The following is a 16,752-nucleotide window of genomic DNA, read 5'->3' as shown; positions in this document are numbered from 1 at the left end:
CACTGGCTGAATCGCTAGAGCTGTTCCTGACCCTTCCACATCTCCCAGTGCATTTCCTAGTCAAACAACAACAACAGCAAGCTGTGGCAAACACCTTCCAGCTCATTTTCTAAAAGGCATGTTCATAAGCTCCGGCTCTGAAAAACTTCTACACACTCATTTTTGCTCTCTGCCCCTCAGAAAGCTGCTTTTTTTTTTCCAGAGAGGTGACTTGTAAAACAGGTTCATGGCAGGGACTACCCCCTCCCATGGCCCGGTTAGTACTTTAACCTCTTAATTGCTAACTCTTTTTCATCCTTGCTTTTGCACTTGTTCCTGCTTTTTCCCTCTCTGCTGATGGGAGTCAAACCCCCTAAGCAGGTGACAATGTCCTGCCATGAGCTCAGCAGCAGATGATCACCCCATCTCAAACTTCAACAGACTGTTTTCCTCCTTCCTTTCTCTTTTTTCTAGCTTTCCTGGGGATTACATTAGTGCTCTGCTTTCATTAATGCAGGCAAGACAGCCTTGGCAGAGGCAAGGCATCCAAAGCTCCTGCCGAAACTTGCATTACCTATAAAGGATTTAGTTCCTTGGCTTTCTGCCTATCTGCAGGGCTGTTTTGCAGGGGGGAAACCCCGCAGTGTGAGGCTGTGAGTCACAGAGCTGTGGCCATGGGGTGCTGCATTCCCCTGTGGGTGTTTAGGGGTTCACAAGGCATGGCACGCCTGCACCTCCCTGGCTGCTGCAAATTCACACCCCAGTTTACCACACAGACCAGCTCAGCTGCAGGTTATTTGCCTTGTGGCAGTATCCCAAGGACCTCGTGCAAATAAAGACAGCCCCCGTCCCTGTGAGCTTTCCTTTACAAAGTAAGATATCACAAACAGGGCAACAAAGCTGCAGGGTGGAGGAGGGATGATCTGTGTGCACAGCTGGGAGGTTTCAGGTCACCAGTTAGTTAGCCATCAGTAATCCCTACTGGCATTTTACCTGGCCATGATTGTACTTCTGATTTGTGGCAGGCTATCAAGAGTAGAAATGGGTCCTCAGGAGGCATATTCAGAGAGGGATTTATCTGAATAAATGAAGCCTGGAGGAAACCATTAATACATAGTGCAAGATACGGACAGCATTCAGTGCAGACCTTGCTGGTGGAGGCTGATACAGCATGATCTGACAACACCAAGTATTTTTTCTGGATGTTTATTTCCTGCAAACCAGGGGTCAGTTTGCCATACTCAGATACTGATGGTTAAAACAGACGAGAGAAAAAAGTCCAAAAAAAAGACAATTACCAACCAATCTTGATTTTCTGGCTCATTTTTGTGGTTCATGGACCAGACAGGGTTTAAAGCAACCTGGAAGACAAATTATACGACAACCAAGGGGCTACCTCCTGACTGTAAATACCAGGATGTTTTATGTTTCAGGGGTACCATTTGACACAGAGATTAGGAAATGGTGTTGCATTAGTTACTTTCCCTGATAGATCGCCCACAGTGGGGAAATTCCCACCATGGATAATGTTGCCACTTCCCAGATACTGGAGCAGCTGGAGAAATAAGAAGGGAGAAAAAGAACCCGGAAAATAAATCATGACATTTTAATTCATGTCTTCCCATACATCTTAAGGATTTTGTATGTGATATATATGTCACATACTCTACATACCTACTCTATACTACTGTTACACATACATATATGTATGTATGCTAAACAAACATATACACCCTCCAAAGCAAAATTATATTATGGTCTCATTCATGGAGCAGCTAAGTTAACATGCATTATACATACACATAAATACACACGCACACGTATAGCTGTGTATATATATATATATACAATATCTTTGTGTATCTATACACAGAGATAGATATGTATAAACACAAACACACTCACAAAATAGAGATACGTGTGTGTGAACGCGTAGACACAATTGGCAAGAAGATCCCCTTCTGAACTGTAATGCCATGACCATAATAATTTTACTACATCTGATGAGCCAGACTGTTGATGCATTACATTTCAACTGAGAGAATTTCTTACAAGCAACTGGTATAACTTATTTCTGCATGTTTTTGACGAGGCTTCTATTCAGTTTATCTCATTTTTTTTTTCTTTTTTAAGATATGTCGAATGGATGGAGCCTCCAGTTTTTTCCATTCCCAAGAAAGGTAGCTTGATGCTCTAGCAGTAACTTTAAAGTTGTTTTTTTTTCTTAAATTATAAAAAACCCTCATTATATACAGTATACATGTCTAATCATCAAAAAATAGAAGCAGGAGACATTCACATGAATTTTACCCTCAATAAATTAGCAAGGATGACACATTTTAAACAAATAGCAGGAACAGTTACTGCATTCCTTCTGTAATTTATTGCCTTCAGAAAAGGTTCAAATTACAAAATGGGTAGGGTGTAATGCTGTAGGCTGTTCAAACTGGGTTTGCAGTGTCTGCAACACTGGAACTAAATATTTACATGACTCTAAAAGATCTAATCTCTGGATTTCACCCCCCTCCCACCCCCTTTATTTAATTTGTATGCTATCTTTATCCACCACCCAGCACATTCCACACAGTCACTAAAGTTCATGAAAGAGATAAGTGGGGAGAAAAAAAAACTGTTACAAAAAAAAAAAAATCAGACTTTCAAAGGAAAGGAGGAAAGCTGTTTAAGGAATAGATCATCCTCATTAGAGCTGAAGTCTTGCAGCAACTTTAGTTGGATACATATGGATTCTAGCTGTTGTGTTCAGAGGCAGTGATAGCACCTGGGATCACTACAGACCCTGTCAAAGAGAAGTTGTAGTGGGGGAATCACCAAATGACAATCTTTCGAAACCTGTAAGGGCGGTCTTACCTGCAAAGGTTTGGAAAGCTTCAAAAGAGTCTAGAAATTCAGTAAGAACTCCCATAACACAATGCAATATTTTTCCAACTTGTTTTCATTCCCTGCTTACAATTAATTTGTTGTTAGTGTTGAAATAAGTATAAAGCACTAAGGAAAAAGAAATTGTAACACATTTGCTGTCAATCATTTGTTAAATAGGGAATAACGGGCACAAGATTTTTCGAGCCTGAACTCTGAATTCGGCTGGTTAATTGAAAAAAACAAATTATGGAGTAGAAGGTAGATTGTCTGTAAAGCTAAACAGATTAAACTCTAACACTGCACCCAAAACCAGAGCATGGAGTTAGGTGGTGAAGAGACCCTTGTATGGCATTCCCTGAATTCAGAAGGTCAATGTGACGGCAGCCTTCACCTGCTCTGAGAAATGTATCAGTGTGTCACATCTCCTCCGACCCTACAACTACTTTTGCTGCTGAAAAGCAATTGCAGGCAGGCAAGAAACCACCTTAAGGTACGCTGCTGACAGACCAATGTAGATGTCAAAACAGCTTGGAGGAGGCAGCTACCTGTGGACAAGTCTGTTCTGTTTGTATTAAAAGACTCAAAGATAGAAAAGAAAGCAAATGAAAGGGTAACAGAGCCAGCTAAAGCACACAGACACACTCCACAGATATTTTCTTTTCTCCTGGGCAGTAGTGCCAATACTTAAAGTGTAACAGAAGTTAACAGCTGTTCCATATTTTCCCTTCAGCTGTGAAAAGTAGATGGAGACCCATACACTAAGATCAAGAGTCTCACCTTCACCCTTTTCTCTCTGTATTCTCTAAAAGAAATTTAAAAATCTCTTCAAAAAATGTCAGTTTCAACAAACAACTCCAAGGCAATATTGAATAGTTTCATTTTTATGATTGTTTCTTCGAATTTCAGGGGAGCAACTGAGTCTTTGGCAACACAAAAAAAACATCTGTTTAATGCTTTGCTACATTCTCACCTTTTGTAATGAGGTAACACTTGATTTTGCAGGAGTTATAAGGACTGTTTAACAAAAACCAAGATATGAATTTGACTTTCATACCTGATCTCTCAGTCTCTCCTGGTGTCCCATTATTGCTGTAGCATGGTGGGGATATTTCTGTTTCAGATGCTCAAGAAAAGCCTCTCTCTTCCTGTCCATTTCCGAGGTTTGCATTCCCAGTATTTCTTTGGAACTGCGAGGGCCACCTACTGTATGTCTTCGAGGGATGTTGCGGGTGGACTTTGAATTAGAGGAAGTGTGACTGTTTGGGGTCGAAAGGAGCTCTTTAGATCGAAGACATTCTGCATCGTCTAGTGATGTTACATGCAAATTGGTTTTTGCCTGGTCTGAAACAAACAAACCGAACAGTGTATTATAAAAACTCAATCTCAGCATTCATATTCATAAAAAATTAAAATTGTTGATGTAAAAGGTAGGTTCTTTTAAAAGTCTAGTAGCATTCAATGGCATGTTCTGCATCATTAAGCATATACGTGTTGTAAGAAGTGGCCCGGAAATAATTGCTTATATAAGCTATGCACAGTACTTATACACTTTTGACAAACAATCACAGTACTGCCTTACAGAAAAGTGAGCATCATTACAGTAGATGCTCCTTTTATATCATCTTTACCACTATGTGACTTGAAAAGAAGATCTGACAGGGCCCTTATTCACTCATCTTTAAAATCTACAGGATGCTTTCTAGGAGAAGAAACAGGTTTGTTCAATAGGCTCCAGGACACTTAATGGCCCTGTAACTAGTATCCTTAAGGATATCAACCGATAAAATTACTTTGACAAAGCAGATTTGTAATCCTTAATCTTTTTTTAGTGTGTTTTCAACATGCTCGGAAACACCTATGAAATAATAAGAGGGTTTTCCAGGCCTTTTTTCCTGATTTCTGACTGTGGTCTGGTTTTAAATTTCACGAATCTCCCTTGGATTTTATACGTCTCAGGACAGCAGGCTGGAAAATACTACATCACTTTTTCAATACACCATTTCTTAAGAAACGGAATAAAAACAAGTTTTGTGTGATATAAAAAGAAAAGGGGGGGGGGGGGGGGGAAGAAAGAAAGAAAGCCAGATAAATTTTACAACTTTAAAATTTACTTTAAGACCAAAGACCATGATGACATTTGTGAAGAGACAGGCAGACGGGGAGGGTATGTAAGTACTGGCTTATCTTCAGGTAACTGTGTAACAGGAACCCTCTGGTGCATGAAAAAGTGTAGTCTGGAGCCTTGTTACCCAATACCTTTGAAAAAATCCCTCACTTCTTTGTCAGGAAAGGAAAAAAAAGAAAGAAGCATTGAAAAGGCCTCTCCAATTCTGATGTGGCTGATGTGGCCTTCCCCATCTTTCCCAAGCAGCCTCACGTGTCCCTGGGAGTGTTAACCCTTTACAGCACCTCCCTAGGAGCAGGAAGCTCCTTCCTTTATCTGTTTTTAATGCATCTCTATTTCTCTCCATCTGACACTTTTTTGCCTCGGAGCCCTTTATCCTCCCACCAACTGACTCCCCCGCGTGCTGCCATTTATACGGCACTGCTGTTTGGAAACAGGCACCTACTCACTTCTTTTTATGGTTCAGTCAGTCAGTTTGACACCCTGCCTACCACTTGCCTCAGGATTTTATGCTGAGGATTTTTCAGCTTTCTGGTGTGCATTGTCAATTGCCTGCCAAGTCCCACGTAACATCAAGCCCTGGTAATGAAGTAAAGCCTCCATCAGTGAAGCTGCCGCTGGTGAGATGTCCCACCAACTCACACAGAGAACCAGTTCTCTTGGATTTCACAGGACTGGGCCCTAAAAGGTCCTCCAAAGCCTCTGCATCTTTCTGTAAACTCCCTGTAATGCTCAAGGACTTCAAAATACCAGTAACACTCCCTTGTCCACAATGGTGGAAACCTATCCTGAACGCAGAACAAGACACAAGAACCCAGACTGCAGGTGGTACCACCCTTCGATGAGCACCGATCTAGGCACAACTTTGGAAACGGGTTTGGTTCAAGGGGAAATATTACTCTCATGCAGACACAAAATGCCATCTGTGATCTCTGCAGCTCCTTCTAAGACCTTCTTAGAAGCACAATCCTGCCTGGTTAAACCTTAAGAGCAGCAGCCTCACATGTATGCATACACACATACACACTCACACACTCAACTTTTCCAAGCACAACCCAATTAAGAAGCACCGAACCTCACCGATTCCTGAAAATTCAGAGCACCGACTGCTAGGTACACTCAGATTGTTTGAGAAAAGTGGCAAAAAGGAGAGTTTTGCTTGTAAGCAGTCAAACTGATTTCTGAAAGCTGCACAGTCCTCTCAAAGGAAGTTACAGAGGAGGAAAAAGAGATGGGATGGGGCTGGCTGGAATATACCATCTTTAATTTGTTACATCAAGAGCCCAGAAGTTATATCCCTGAGGCAGCTGGAACAAAGGCAGCAGACATAAATAAGGGATTTCCTTGGAGCTGGAGGTAGTCAGCGTGAGCGTGGGTGACTGACTGCAGCAATTTGGTATAAACCCTTAAAGTATGGTCACAGAGGCAGTTTCAATCACTGAATTGGTGGCAGGTAGTTCCTCAAGAAGGCAGGTAAACCTACACTGGCAAACACAACCAAGAGCTCATGAATGTGTATTTCAGGTCCTAAATCTCTCTCATGTAAAGCCTTTCCCTACTCTGCACTTCACTCATTTCAACAGTTTAAGAAAGCTAATGTTTTGGAACATAAAGAGACATATCAAGTGTTTTACCGCTATTTGTTATTGGGTGAAACCTTGAGAAGGAATCAAAAATAATGTACTTTTCTTGCACTATATTAGAAAGATCAACAAACTCTCTTATTTTTCTTTCATATATTTGGAAAATACTGTATAAATAGCAAGGAAAAGAAAGGAATGTAAACTATGCAAACTAATTGCTAGTCCTGCCAGTGTGCTGACCTGGGCATTCAGCAGGATCCGGCCGCATTACAGCACACAGCAGCACATGACTTTCTTTGCAAACCAAAATCTCTGTGTTTGAAGGTCTTTCCCCTTGTAATTGCTGAAAAAAAGTCTTCCTTGGCCACCTCCTAGAAAGGAGCAAGTGACTTTGATGAGGAGGTTGAAAGCTGGGATGGTGAAACCCCCGCTGAGTAGCTTGGGGCATATAAGCTCCACAGCTGCTGTGTGTGCCACAGTGCTAAAGGGAGGAGAAACTTGAGAGAAGTTTCTTGGATCCTGGAGTTGCTTAATAACAGTGTGGGCAAACTTTCCGTATCTTCCAAGTGAAGATAGTAGGCCTAGAAAATCAATCCTCACAGATAACTGTGAAATGTGTGAAGGATCATGTGATGGGTCCCAGAAGAGGGCTAAGAGCAGCAAAAGGATAAATTATGCAAGTACCCTCCTTGGAAAAGGAGTAAAGAGAAGCCATTGGAAAACACAGAGGTGTGAGAGTTTGTCTCCTTCTTTCTCTCCCTCATATTCAGAAGCTAAAAGCTGAAGGTCTTTCTGTTCAATAAAGTAGCAAGTCTACAGGAGAACAAAAAGCATGACATGCTGACTGACAGGGGAGGGCTTCGGTTATCCCAGGCTTGAGTAACCCTTACACTTGAGCTGCTTCTCTGATCTGAAAACAAATTTCAGGATTTCTTAACATCACCAATTACTACAGCGGACATAGGTACAGGAAAGGCCAAGGTCTGCAGAGGTGAAGTGGTATGTCTGGGATTATCAGGAAGATTATAATGAAGGATTAATTGCTGTGAGCTAGAAATTCAAACAAAAAAAATTAAAAAAAAAAAAAAGAAAGAAAGAAAGTCCTCCAACATGTCCTGGTATGCAATTCTTCTAAGTCACACCCTCCATGAAGCCTACAAAGGTCAGGAAAGTCATTTTGCTTCATTATTTTAAATGTTGTGAAGATTTTAGTAGCCCTGTTTTGCAATCCAGGTGACATGAGAGAACATAGTCAGAATAATTTCAGAAAGGAACAAGTATGGACTTGGCCCATACTGATACTATGAAACTGAGCCCTGAAGCAAACCACATGCAATACTTAAAGTTTAACGAAAGAATATAATTTTAACAGCGTGCATCAAACCCATCTCTGTTACATTTATGCTAGCAGTAAATTTGAGATTATTTGGAATCTTTCTAATTTACTCCACTGTCTTTACAACTGGCTCTTTTTCTAAGGAACTCTCAAATGTAAATTCTGGATATGGGCCAAAACTACTATGTTTGATTATGAGCTTTCAGCATTCAAACTTCAATCATAGGATTGGTCTGGTCAGACCTCTGTTGTTCCAGCTCCACAAGTATCTCAGGCATCTTCATACAGCCTATACAGAAGAAATGTTACTGAAGGCTTTTTTTCCCCTGCCTATTCAGACACATGAAGATTTCCATCCCACTAAACATAAACATATACAGACACAGATGCACGTGACTCACATTGCCCAGGATTTTAACTTGTAGAAAATTATTCAATAGAGCATCAAGCAATTAATGAACCCCCAAGTTAAAAGGGGGTATTTTTTTCTCCTAAATTCTCTATGCACTATTTTCTGGTATTACACACTTGTAAACTTGTGTGATTTCTTTTAAAACTGCATGTACCCAACCATGCACTATTCGTTTCAAAGCAGCACAGTCACAACTTTGTCTCAAGTGCCTGTAAGGAATACAATGCACACGAACAGAGAATGTCCACAGGTGCTCCACAGCTACTGTAACAGATACAGATTAGATCAGGCGTTTAGTCAAGCTACCTGAACGTCGTGCTCCACGTGGAATAGCCCACGTAGAATTCACCAGGAAATAGTTTCTATTCACTTTTAGACAAAACACATAGTGCAACAGTGACTGTACAACCGCCCCACAGCTGACCCGCCGTGAAAACCAGCTCATCACGGCTTGGCTTGGCTTCAAACCAAACCCAACGGGTTTCACACGGAGTACACTAACCCTGTGACAATCTGCCGCCAATCTCCCTCTTTCGAAAGTCACCCCGAGGAAAAGATGAGCTCAAACCCACTTTTGTGAAAGAGGAGCTGTTTCTCTACCATAGATGAAGCCGGCAGCGCATTTAAAGGGGACGAGACTTTATTTCTTCCCCCATTCCCGCGGGAGCAGCACCCTGCGCCGCGGGCAGGGTCCTGCCTCTGTGACAGCGGTGTAGCGTGCTCCCGGCTTTAGGTGTTAGACACAAATCTCTATAAAGACAAAGTTAAACTCTCAAAGTCGGAGTACTAGGGCAGTCTGCGGAGCCATAAGCACAAGAAAGACGTGCTTTTTTTCAGTCCTTTTCCACGCATTCTGCCTCCAGTTATAACAAGCAGCAACGAGGGGTCCGTCTAAGCGCAACTCCATCTTTGCCTGATTCTCTTACTTACCCTTCATCTGCCTGCTGTCTGCTGAGCAAGCCCGGCACAGCTCAAGTTTCTGGCTTTCCTTTTCCTCCATTGTCCCTGCCTACCGCCCGGGCTCCCCTCTCCAACTTGGAAGGCGCAGCGCCGGGGCTGTCAGCGCCGGTCCCGGGGAGGAGAAGCGGAGCTCTGCCTTCCCCGGCGCCCCGCCGCACGCCGCGGAGCGGGACCGGGCTCCGGGGCAGTGTGAACGGCGGCGGCGGGCAGGCAGTGAGCCCCCCCCCCGGGCCGGGGCCCCAGCAGGTGATGGGCTTTCCTGCCGGCTCGCCCCTAGCCGGCTCGCTTCCCGCGGCAGCCGCCGAGCCTTATGAAAGGCAACATTTCAAACGTGATTACAGGCCTGAGTCTCTGCTGGAATCCGAATCCATAGCCTTTTAAATCTCTGTCATGGGACAAAAGGCTTTCCACCGAGTATTTTTTTAAGCTCGTAACCACCAAGCCCACAAACATTCCTGATAAACGCTCCTCTGTCTGTTTTAGAGTCTAGTTTAAAAGTAATTCATTATATAAGCGCTTTGAGTTTTGTTTTCTGTTGAATTCTTTCAGGCTGCTCAGAGAATGAATTAGGGTGAAAAAAAATCAAGATACAGGAATTTAACTTTAGTGAAGCCAATAAAAATGAATGGTAGCAAGATGTAAGAAGGGACTTGGGTTAAGAGGGATTTTGAAGCCTCAGTAGCAAAGCATATAGAAACATATAACTAATTCTCTTTTGGCAGATCAGAGGCCAGAAGCCTGCACAAGTTCCAATAGATCCACCAGGCTGCAAGGCAGAAAAGTAATATGGCTGAGAAGAATGAGATCAAATCCCACAGATTCCACCAGATGCCACATGTGTTGATTTAGTGGAGAATATATTAGACCTAATTAGTCTATCAAAATCATAACTCGGAGCCAGAGATGGTGGAACAAACTGAGTGTTGAGTTACAGCACCAAGACCAGAAAGTTTATCCGCAGACAACTTCTGAATTAGGTTAAGAACAAAGCATAACTGGGATATTAATGAAAATATGCAATTTCTCATTTAAATCAACCCTGTACTGCAACAGCAGATAACAGTTAGTATCTTGGATGTCTTTTAAACAGACCTAGCATAATCTGATCCTCCAAGCTGTCTTTAACTCTGACTTCAATATAACATCAGCTAAATTGCTTGCAATGACCTCTCAACTATCCAGTCCAGACAGGCTAGGAAAATTCCCCTACATTTCCTTCTACATTTCTATCTGGCAGAAATGTCATCCCGTCTACTTAGATTATTGAATGCAGAAATGTTTTGTGTGTATATAAATTCAATACAGAAGCTCAAGAAGAATCCTCCTGCCCCAATCCTCCCCCTTCCAGACAGAAAACCCATTTGAGTAAATTGCAACTAACAATTGATAAACAAACAGAACTATTGTTCATTATATCATACATACTTATTCTCTAACACTTAATAGATATTTATTTTCATTTTTAGCAATTAATTCTATATGGTCTTGGAGCCTGGCAAAGGTCCCAGAAATCTGGCACGGAAAACACAGAAAAGATGAAAATACAATCTAAGCATTAGCACTGCTATTTAAGGTCCTCAGTACAGTGCTCCCAACAGAATACTCCTATATTTGTCCTGCAATATAAAAAAAAAAAAGAACCAGTGTGATACACATTGTAGTTAGAATAGTGTTTTTACTGGCCTTGGGTTACTGCTCATTCTGATTGTGGACTATTTTAGGAGGAGAATTGATGGCCAGCCATCCCACTAATCTGATGTTGCTTTTTGTGATATGGAGGAATGTGCCTTTAACACTGAGGTTTTCCAGAGTCTGGACAAGCATGATGGGCCTCTTGCAACTTATATTCACAGCCAGCTGGAAGGAGGAGAGGGCTCTTACAGGAACAGTGATCACTGAACACGAATGACTTCAAGAAATGTGAAATAACTCAGAAACCCCTGATGGGAAAAGAAAGCCAGTGCAGTTGCCTAGAGTAGCAGCATGAAAGCTGCACCAAAACATCACCTGTAGGGCTCAGAAACTGAGAGTTAGGAAACTAAGGGCATTTAAAAATACCTTATCCTGAAATAACACAATGAAAAGCACAAACCATACTTGCCTACAAATGCCTAAAAGGAAGGTGCTTTTTAGCCTTGTGCAATACCAGAGTTCCTTCTGGAGATCAGTACAGTTTGTATGCAGATCAAAATCAGTGTACTCTAGCCCCTTAGGAGGCTTTACCTCCATCCACGGTGGGGGACAACAAAAACATAGAAAATTAGTTAAAAAAAAAAATTGTTAACATTAAAATACCTACTTTTAGCCAGCACCATTAGTTTCCACAGCCAAGAGCACAAGACAGAGAGTTGGTCTCTTGACTCCCCCATGGACATGTCCTAGTGAGCAGTCACATGCCCCTTGTGATAGTGCCAGCCAGGTCTGAAACTGCTGCTTTCATGGAAACAAGATGCTCTCACTGCTGAGACTAACACTAAATGGCCTTGCTGATGCTGCTAAAGGGCCTCAGCAACATGGACCCCCCCCCAAAATGCAGAGATGAGATTGACACCCAGTTAGAACATCTGCAGCTACAGAAGTAGTTTCTTGAACAGGATTAAAGAGCATTGGCAAAGGGTGAGGCTAAACATGGCATGCTTCAGTATCACCAAAACCATACAAAACAAAAGAGCTCACCCAGCCTCAGAGGAACCATAATCACCTCTGTGGCTGCTCAGGACAGGGGACAGTTGGGATGGCAAGGTCTCAAAAGCATGTCCTCACTTTAAGGGAAAAGTCCTTGGTCCCAAATGGGATTTAATTAATACATGTAACAATGCTATTCTTAAGAGGTTACCTAAGTCTGTTTAAAAGAATTGGTGAAATTCCTTTAGCAGCTGAGAAACTGGAGACAGCCAGAATCTTATACTGTTAGGATCAAATAAGGAGCTCCCCAGCACAGACATTGGGATGAATCACTAACGACAAGTTAAATAAACTTGAGTAACAAGTTCACAGAATGCAATCAGCATTTGTTTATCTGCAGGATCAACAATAACAGTGGTTCCTTTTAATTAGTCTGCTCAGATCTGGACCCATCAATATCAAAACAATGCATGAAGAATAACTGCTAACAGGTTATGCTGTTTTAATTGTGTTTAAAATTAATGTCCCAGAGCAACTTAAACACTTCTGGGTTTAGTGTGTATGTAAAAGGAACGATTAACAAATACTGGCTGCACTCAATTAGTCAAACTTACACGACAATGACTTCATGGTTCTAGCAATTATTCATAAGGAAAAACCTGGGAAGTTAATTATTAATAGTTAAATCAGAAGAAGCATCCTGTAATTAAAGACATGTCTCAATATCCATGTGAAATCATGTAGCCACTGAGAAAAACGCCATGAATGCTCTGTGCAGGAAGCAAACTGTCTACCCTACTGTAGTCCAGAAACAAATATTAGACCTGGTGTGGTGATGCAGAAGCCTGGGAGGAATTCCAAGCACTCAAGCAGGTCACACTGTGGCACTGCCATTATGCAGCTAGAGCCTGCTTAGGCCTGCCCTGTAGGAGGGCAGCACCAAGAGGATGTTACATCGGGTCAGGAAAGGTCCCTCCACACTAGGAAGTCACAGGTGGCCATTCACTACCAACAGATTAGATCTTAAATGGAGAAAGTAACTTCAATTATAGAGAAACAGCACTTAGGGTGGCAAAACTCTGATTTCCACCTCCGCCAGCAGAGAGCAGCTTCAGTGTTGCAATTCACTGAGCACATCTCTGTTCTCAGTGAGTTCACTGCTGTCCTTGGAGCGGTCTCTCAATGCTTAAAACTAAAATAGACTCACTCCTAAAAGAACAGGACCATGTTCAGATAGTATATTATCAAAGATTATACAATACTAGCCACTAGCTTGTACAAGCAAAATGAAAAAAACCTCTCCCTGAAGGTAGATCTGTGGGGAAAGAGGTTTATACTGTTTTAAAATTAATTGTGTCCTGATTTGATATTGTACAACAAGGAATCAGAGGGTTTTATTTAATAAGTGGAAGGGGGCTTTATAATAATTTGGTCTTATTAGTTTAGTAAGGGATTTCAGTAAACTGGGTTCTATTTCTAATGCAAGGACAGTGGTTAAACTAACCCATGGTTAAAGGAAAACATCTGAATTTTATTTTAAAATTTATGATGACAAACAATCTAATACAACCTCTGGGATTATTTATCATTAAATTACCTTTGCTGCTATGAAGTCTGTGGAGAGTTCCATTATTTATGTTCCATGCATTCCAGTTCAGTTAAGAACTCTCATACACGAGAGGAAAAAATTGCCCAAGGAATGAAATGGCAACACTGCAGCTGATGCAAGAAATAAAATTGAGTATGAGGTTCTCTACACGTCTCCATGACAGAACTTCAGTGTGTCTTGTTAGACCTACAGATTTTAGCTCTTCAGAGAAGTTCAGAGACTGAGTGGTGCCAAGAGCCACCACCAGTTTTAATCGCTAAAACAGCTATTAAAAAGAGTCACTAAGAGGTTGAACACAGATATTCAGGCAGTAGATACATTCAACTTTCTAATTCCATTTCAAATGGAGCTCTGGAATATAGGTGTAATCACCTGCCGCTTGTCATCACTGAGCTGTCATGTACAAAGAAGTGTCCCAGCTCACCTCCTGCCAGCAAGCACTGTGCTGTTAAGTGCCTTACACATCTCCAAGTAACAGAGATTCATTCACTCCACAAGACATTTTACTCAAGCTCACAACTCTCACATCTGGACATCTACATTATGTTTCTGTTTTCCAAGTTTTATTCTTGTTTCCTTCCTCCCCCTCCCAAGTTTTTGAACAAGTGAAAAGGTCTGAATGCAGTAAACACCTGTGCATGTCCTAAATCAAACTGAGAAAAAAGACTTTTTGCTGCAAAGAAGCTCTAACATTCAAGTGGGGAGGAAAAAAAGAAAGACAATTTTTCTCTTCCATAACTTTATCTCCCTCTCTAATTTGGGGCAATCCCAACAAAGCTAACTCTAGATACACTTTAACATAACTTCCCTATCTAACGTTAATACTAGCATATTGCCACCAACACAGCCAACTTAGACCTTGGCATGCTACAGCTCTTCCTTATGCTTGCCAGCCTGGCCAGTCCTCCACACATAAAACTTCCCATGCAGGATCACCTATGGTAAGCAACGAGATCTGCATGCAAACACAGAAATAGAAAATATGAACATCTGTTTTTGTAAGGTACCAAAGAAATCAATGTGAAAGGAAAATGTGCTTTACATCACAGAAATTTTAATCACTAGAGTTTAATTAAATAAAAAGCAATATGTGGGTGGGAAGGAACAGTAGGGAATTGCTTCTGGGGGAGGTGAAAGAAAGGGAGTGGAGGTCACTTTTAAGTCCATCTGCTCTACATTCAAAGTCTATTTCTCCCCAGTGTAAAGCATTTTGGTTTTGATAAGTTCCCTTTTGGATGAATTCCCTCAAACAGAGCTCTGGTGAGGGTTTGAATTCAAACTGGTCCAACCTTTTAGCAGTACCAGAACAACAGACTTAATGCCTGACACATTGACTGTTGCTGGTTTCACAGATGTCTGCAGGATCTGGTTGTAAATGTACAAGACGGCATGCTTTAGTGATCAAAGGTATCAAGGATTTCTCTCTGCAAAGTACAGTTATACTTTAAAAGAATCACAAGAGATCCTTTATTTCAGCTTGGTTACCAAGTATACACGGAGTTTATAAGATTGTCAGGTAACCGCTTGAATTAATGTGAAATACAAAGTGTACTTTGATGGAGCTTGGGTCCAGAAATAATACAATAGTTTAAGTTATGTTGTGATCACTGTAACTACTTACTTACCAACAGTCAATTCTGATAAATATTCTACCACAAAATAATAGTTTAAATAAAGTAATTAGTAAATAATTATTCGAAATTAACACAATGGTACCGGTATTGTCAACTCACAGCATTCAGACAATTCATGTTGATGGTCTTTCTTAAAAGTTACTTTTGGGGAATATTATTCATTTTATTCACCTCTGGGCTGTACACAATCATAGATTTGACTTTTCTCCACAATGTCACTGGCAAGAACTATGTTTTTTTCTGAGCCTCGGACTAAAATCACAGGAGAGGTCAGCACCAGTATGACTTAATATATTGAGCATTTTTAATTGTTCTTACTACAGCTTGTTTCCTGCCACAAAAGCGGTACTACACAGCAAATGACAATCTAAATGTCTGAAAAGAGATAAAGATAAGCAGAATAAATTCTTACAGCTTTGTTTCCGTGTGGAGCTGATTTCTAACCCAGCATGGATAGTCACAGGTTGCAGCTTGTAAAGCTTTTGTTTCTACTCCTTGTAGAGCACCAGCTCCTGAAGGCATATGTAAGAGCACAAGGATAGTGTAGAACTTCCTCTCCAACACTTTATATATCCCCTTCCTTCAAAAGTGCCTCTCTGACATTCCCAGGCCACACTGATGCTACCATTAAGACAGCTGATTAGTAAGAAAGCAATCAGAGCTGACAGCAGTGGCACTCCTGTTCTTTCTCAGGCCTACCCAATCTGTTCTGCCAGGGTGCACACTTATTAATTCACTCTTCGGTATCGAGGATTTCATAGCTTTAGGGCAACAGGGACCATTTGATTATCTTGTCTGACTTCCCATCTAACACAAACCATTAAATTTGATGTGGGGTCCTCACACGAAAGCCAAACACTTAAATGAGGTGGAGATGACCTTACTGATCTCAAGAGACCAGTGTTGCATCTGCACTAGCATTTGTTTCAAGCACCACCACATGTGCAGAGATCTACCCAGATGATCAGCATAAGAAAGGGAAGAACATCAAGCTCCCAACTAACTTAACCCTGAGAAAAGTTCTTTGCCTTTAATTTGCCAGGTGAGACATCCACTTTAAAAAAAAAACCCAAACTATCCTAACCTCAAAGCTGCTGTGTGGTGCACACATCCAGTCACTGTCTCCAGCACAGTTAGTCTCTTATGCATGAAAAAGAACTGAAAGGAGGAAGAAAAGCACCCTGAAACATACTTAGCACAGCGTACATGGAGGGGAGCAAATCCACCTGAATGCTGCAGATTACCGGCTAAAAGCTGATTATAATCATTGTCTTTAACACAGAGCTGCCAGTGCTACAAGCATATTATTTGAGGGCATTTTAGCACGGAGGCCCACAAAGGTGGCTGATGGAGCTGACAGCACAGGTATACCACATCCAGCAGCAGCAGGACTGCCACGACCCTCCACCCTGCAACAACCACCACCATAAATACAGGCTTTCTTCCTGCACCTGGCCCAACACGGCTTTGCAAATATACTCATTTCACAGCTATGTTATAGTTAATTGACTGATGTTTAGTTACCCGCAGTGCTAAGAAATTGCTTCCTATTTCTTCAGGGTAAAGTTGACTTAACTTCTATTTCCAGCAATCAGAGTAATTCCTCCTT

The 16,752-nt window shown here is 41.5% G+C and overlaps 1 protein-coding gene across 12 annotated transcripts in view; it reads right to left on the bottom strand.

Moving 5' to 3' along the window:
* Window positions 1-16,752, bottom strand: part of KIAA1217 (KIAA1217 ortholog) — a 374,037-nt gene that overhangs the window by 171,437 nt on the left and 185,848 nt on the right. For 9 of the 12 annotated variants that reach the window (XM_057432470.1, XM_057432469.1, XM_057432464.1 and 6 more), the window contains one exon: window positions 3,914-4,200. In XM_057432470.1, the coding sequence (XP_057288453.1) occupies window positions 3,914-4,200 (287 nt within the window). Of the gene's footprint in view, window positions 1-3,913; window positions 4,201-9,245; window positions 9,623-16,752 lie in introns of those variants that run through there. The other 3 variants (XM_057432468.1, XM_057432471.1, XM_057432477.1) reach the window with 3 other exon arrangements.

Source organism: Pezoporus wallicus, unplaced genomic scaffold (genome assembly GCF_028554395.1).
Source record: "Pezoporus wallicus isolate ANWC-B61680 ecotype Strahan unplaced genomic scaffold, APGP_CSIRO_Pwel_v1 scaffold_2584, whole genome shotgun sequence".
NCBI lineage: Eukaryota > Metazoa > Chordata > Aves > Psittaciformes > Psittacidae > Pezoporus > Pezoporus wallicus.
This window is presented reverse-complemented; position numbering and strand designations above follow the sequence as displayed.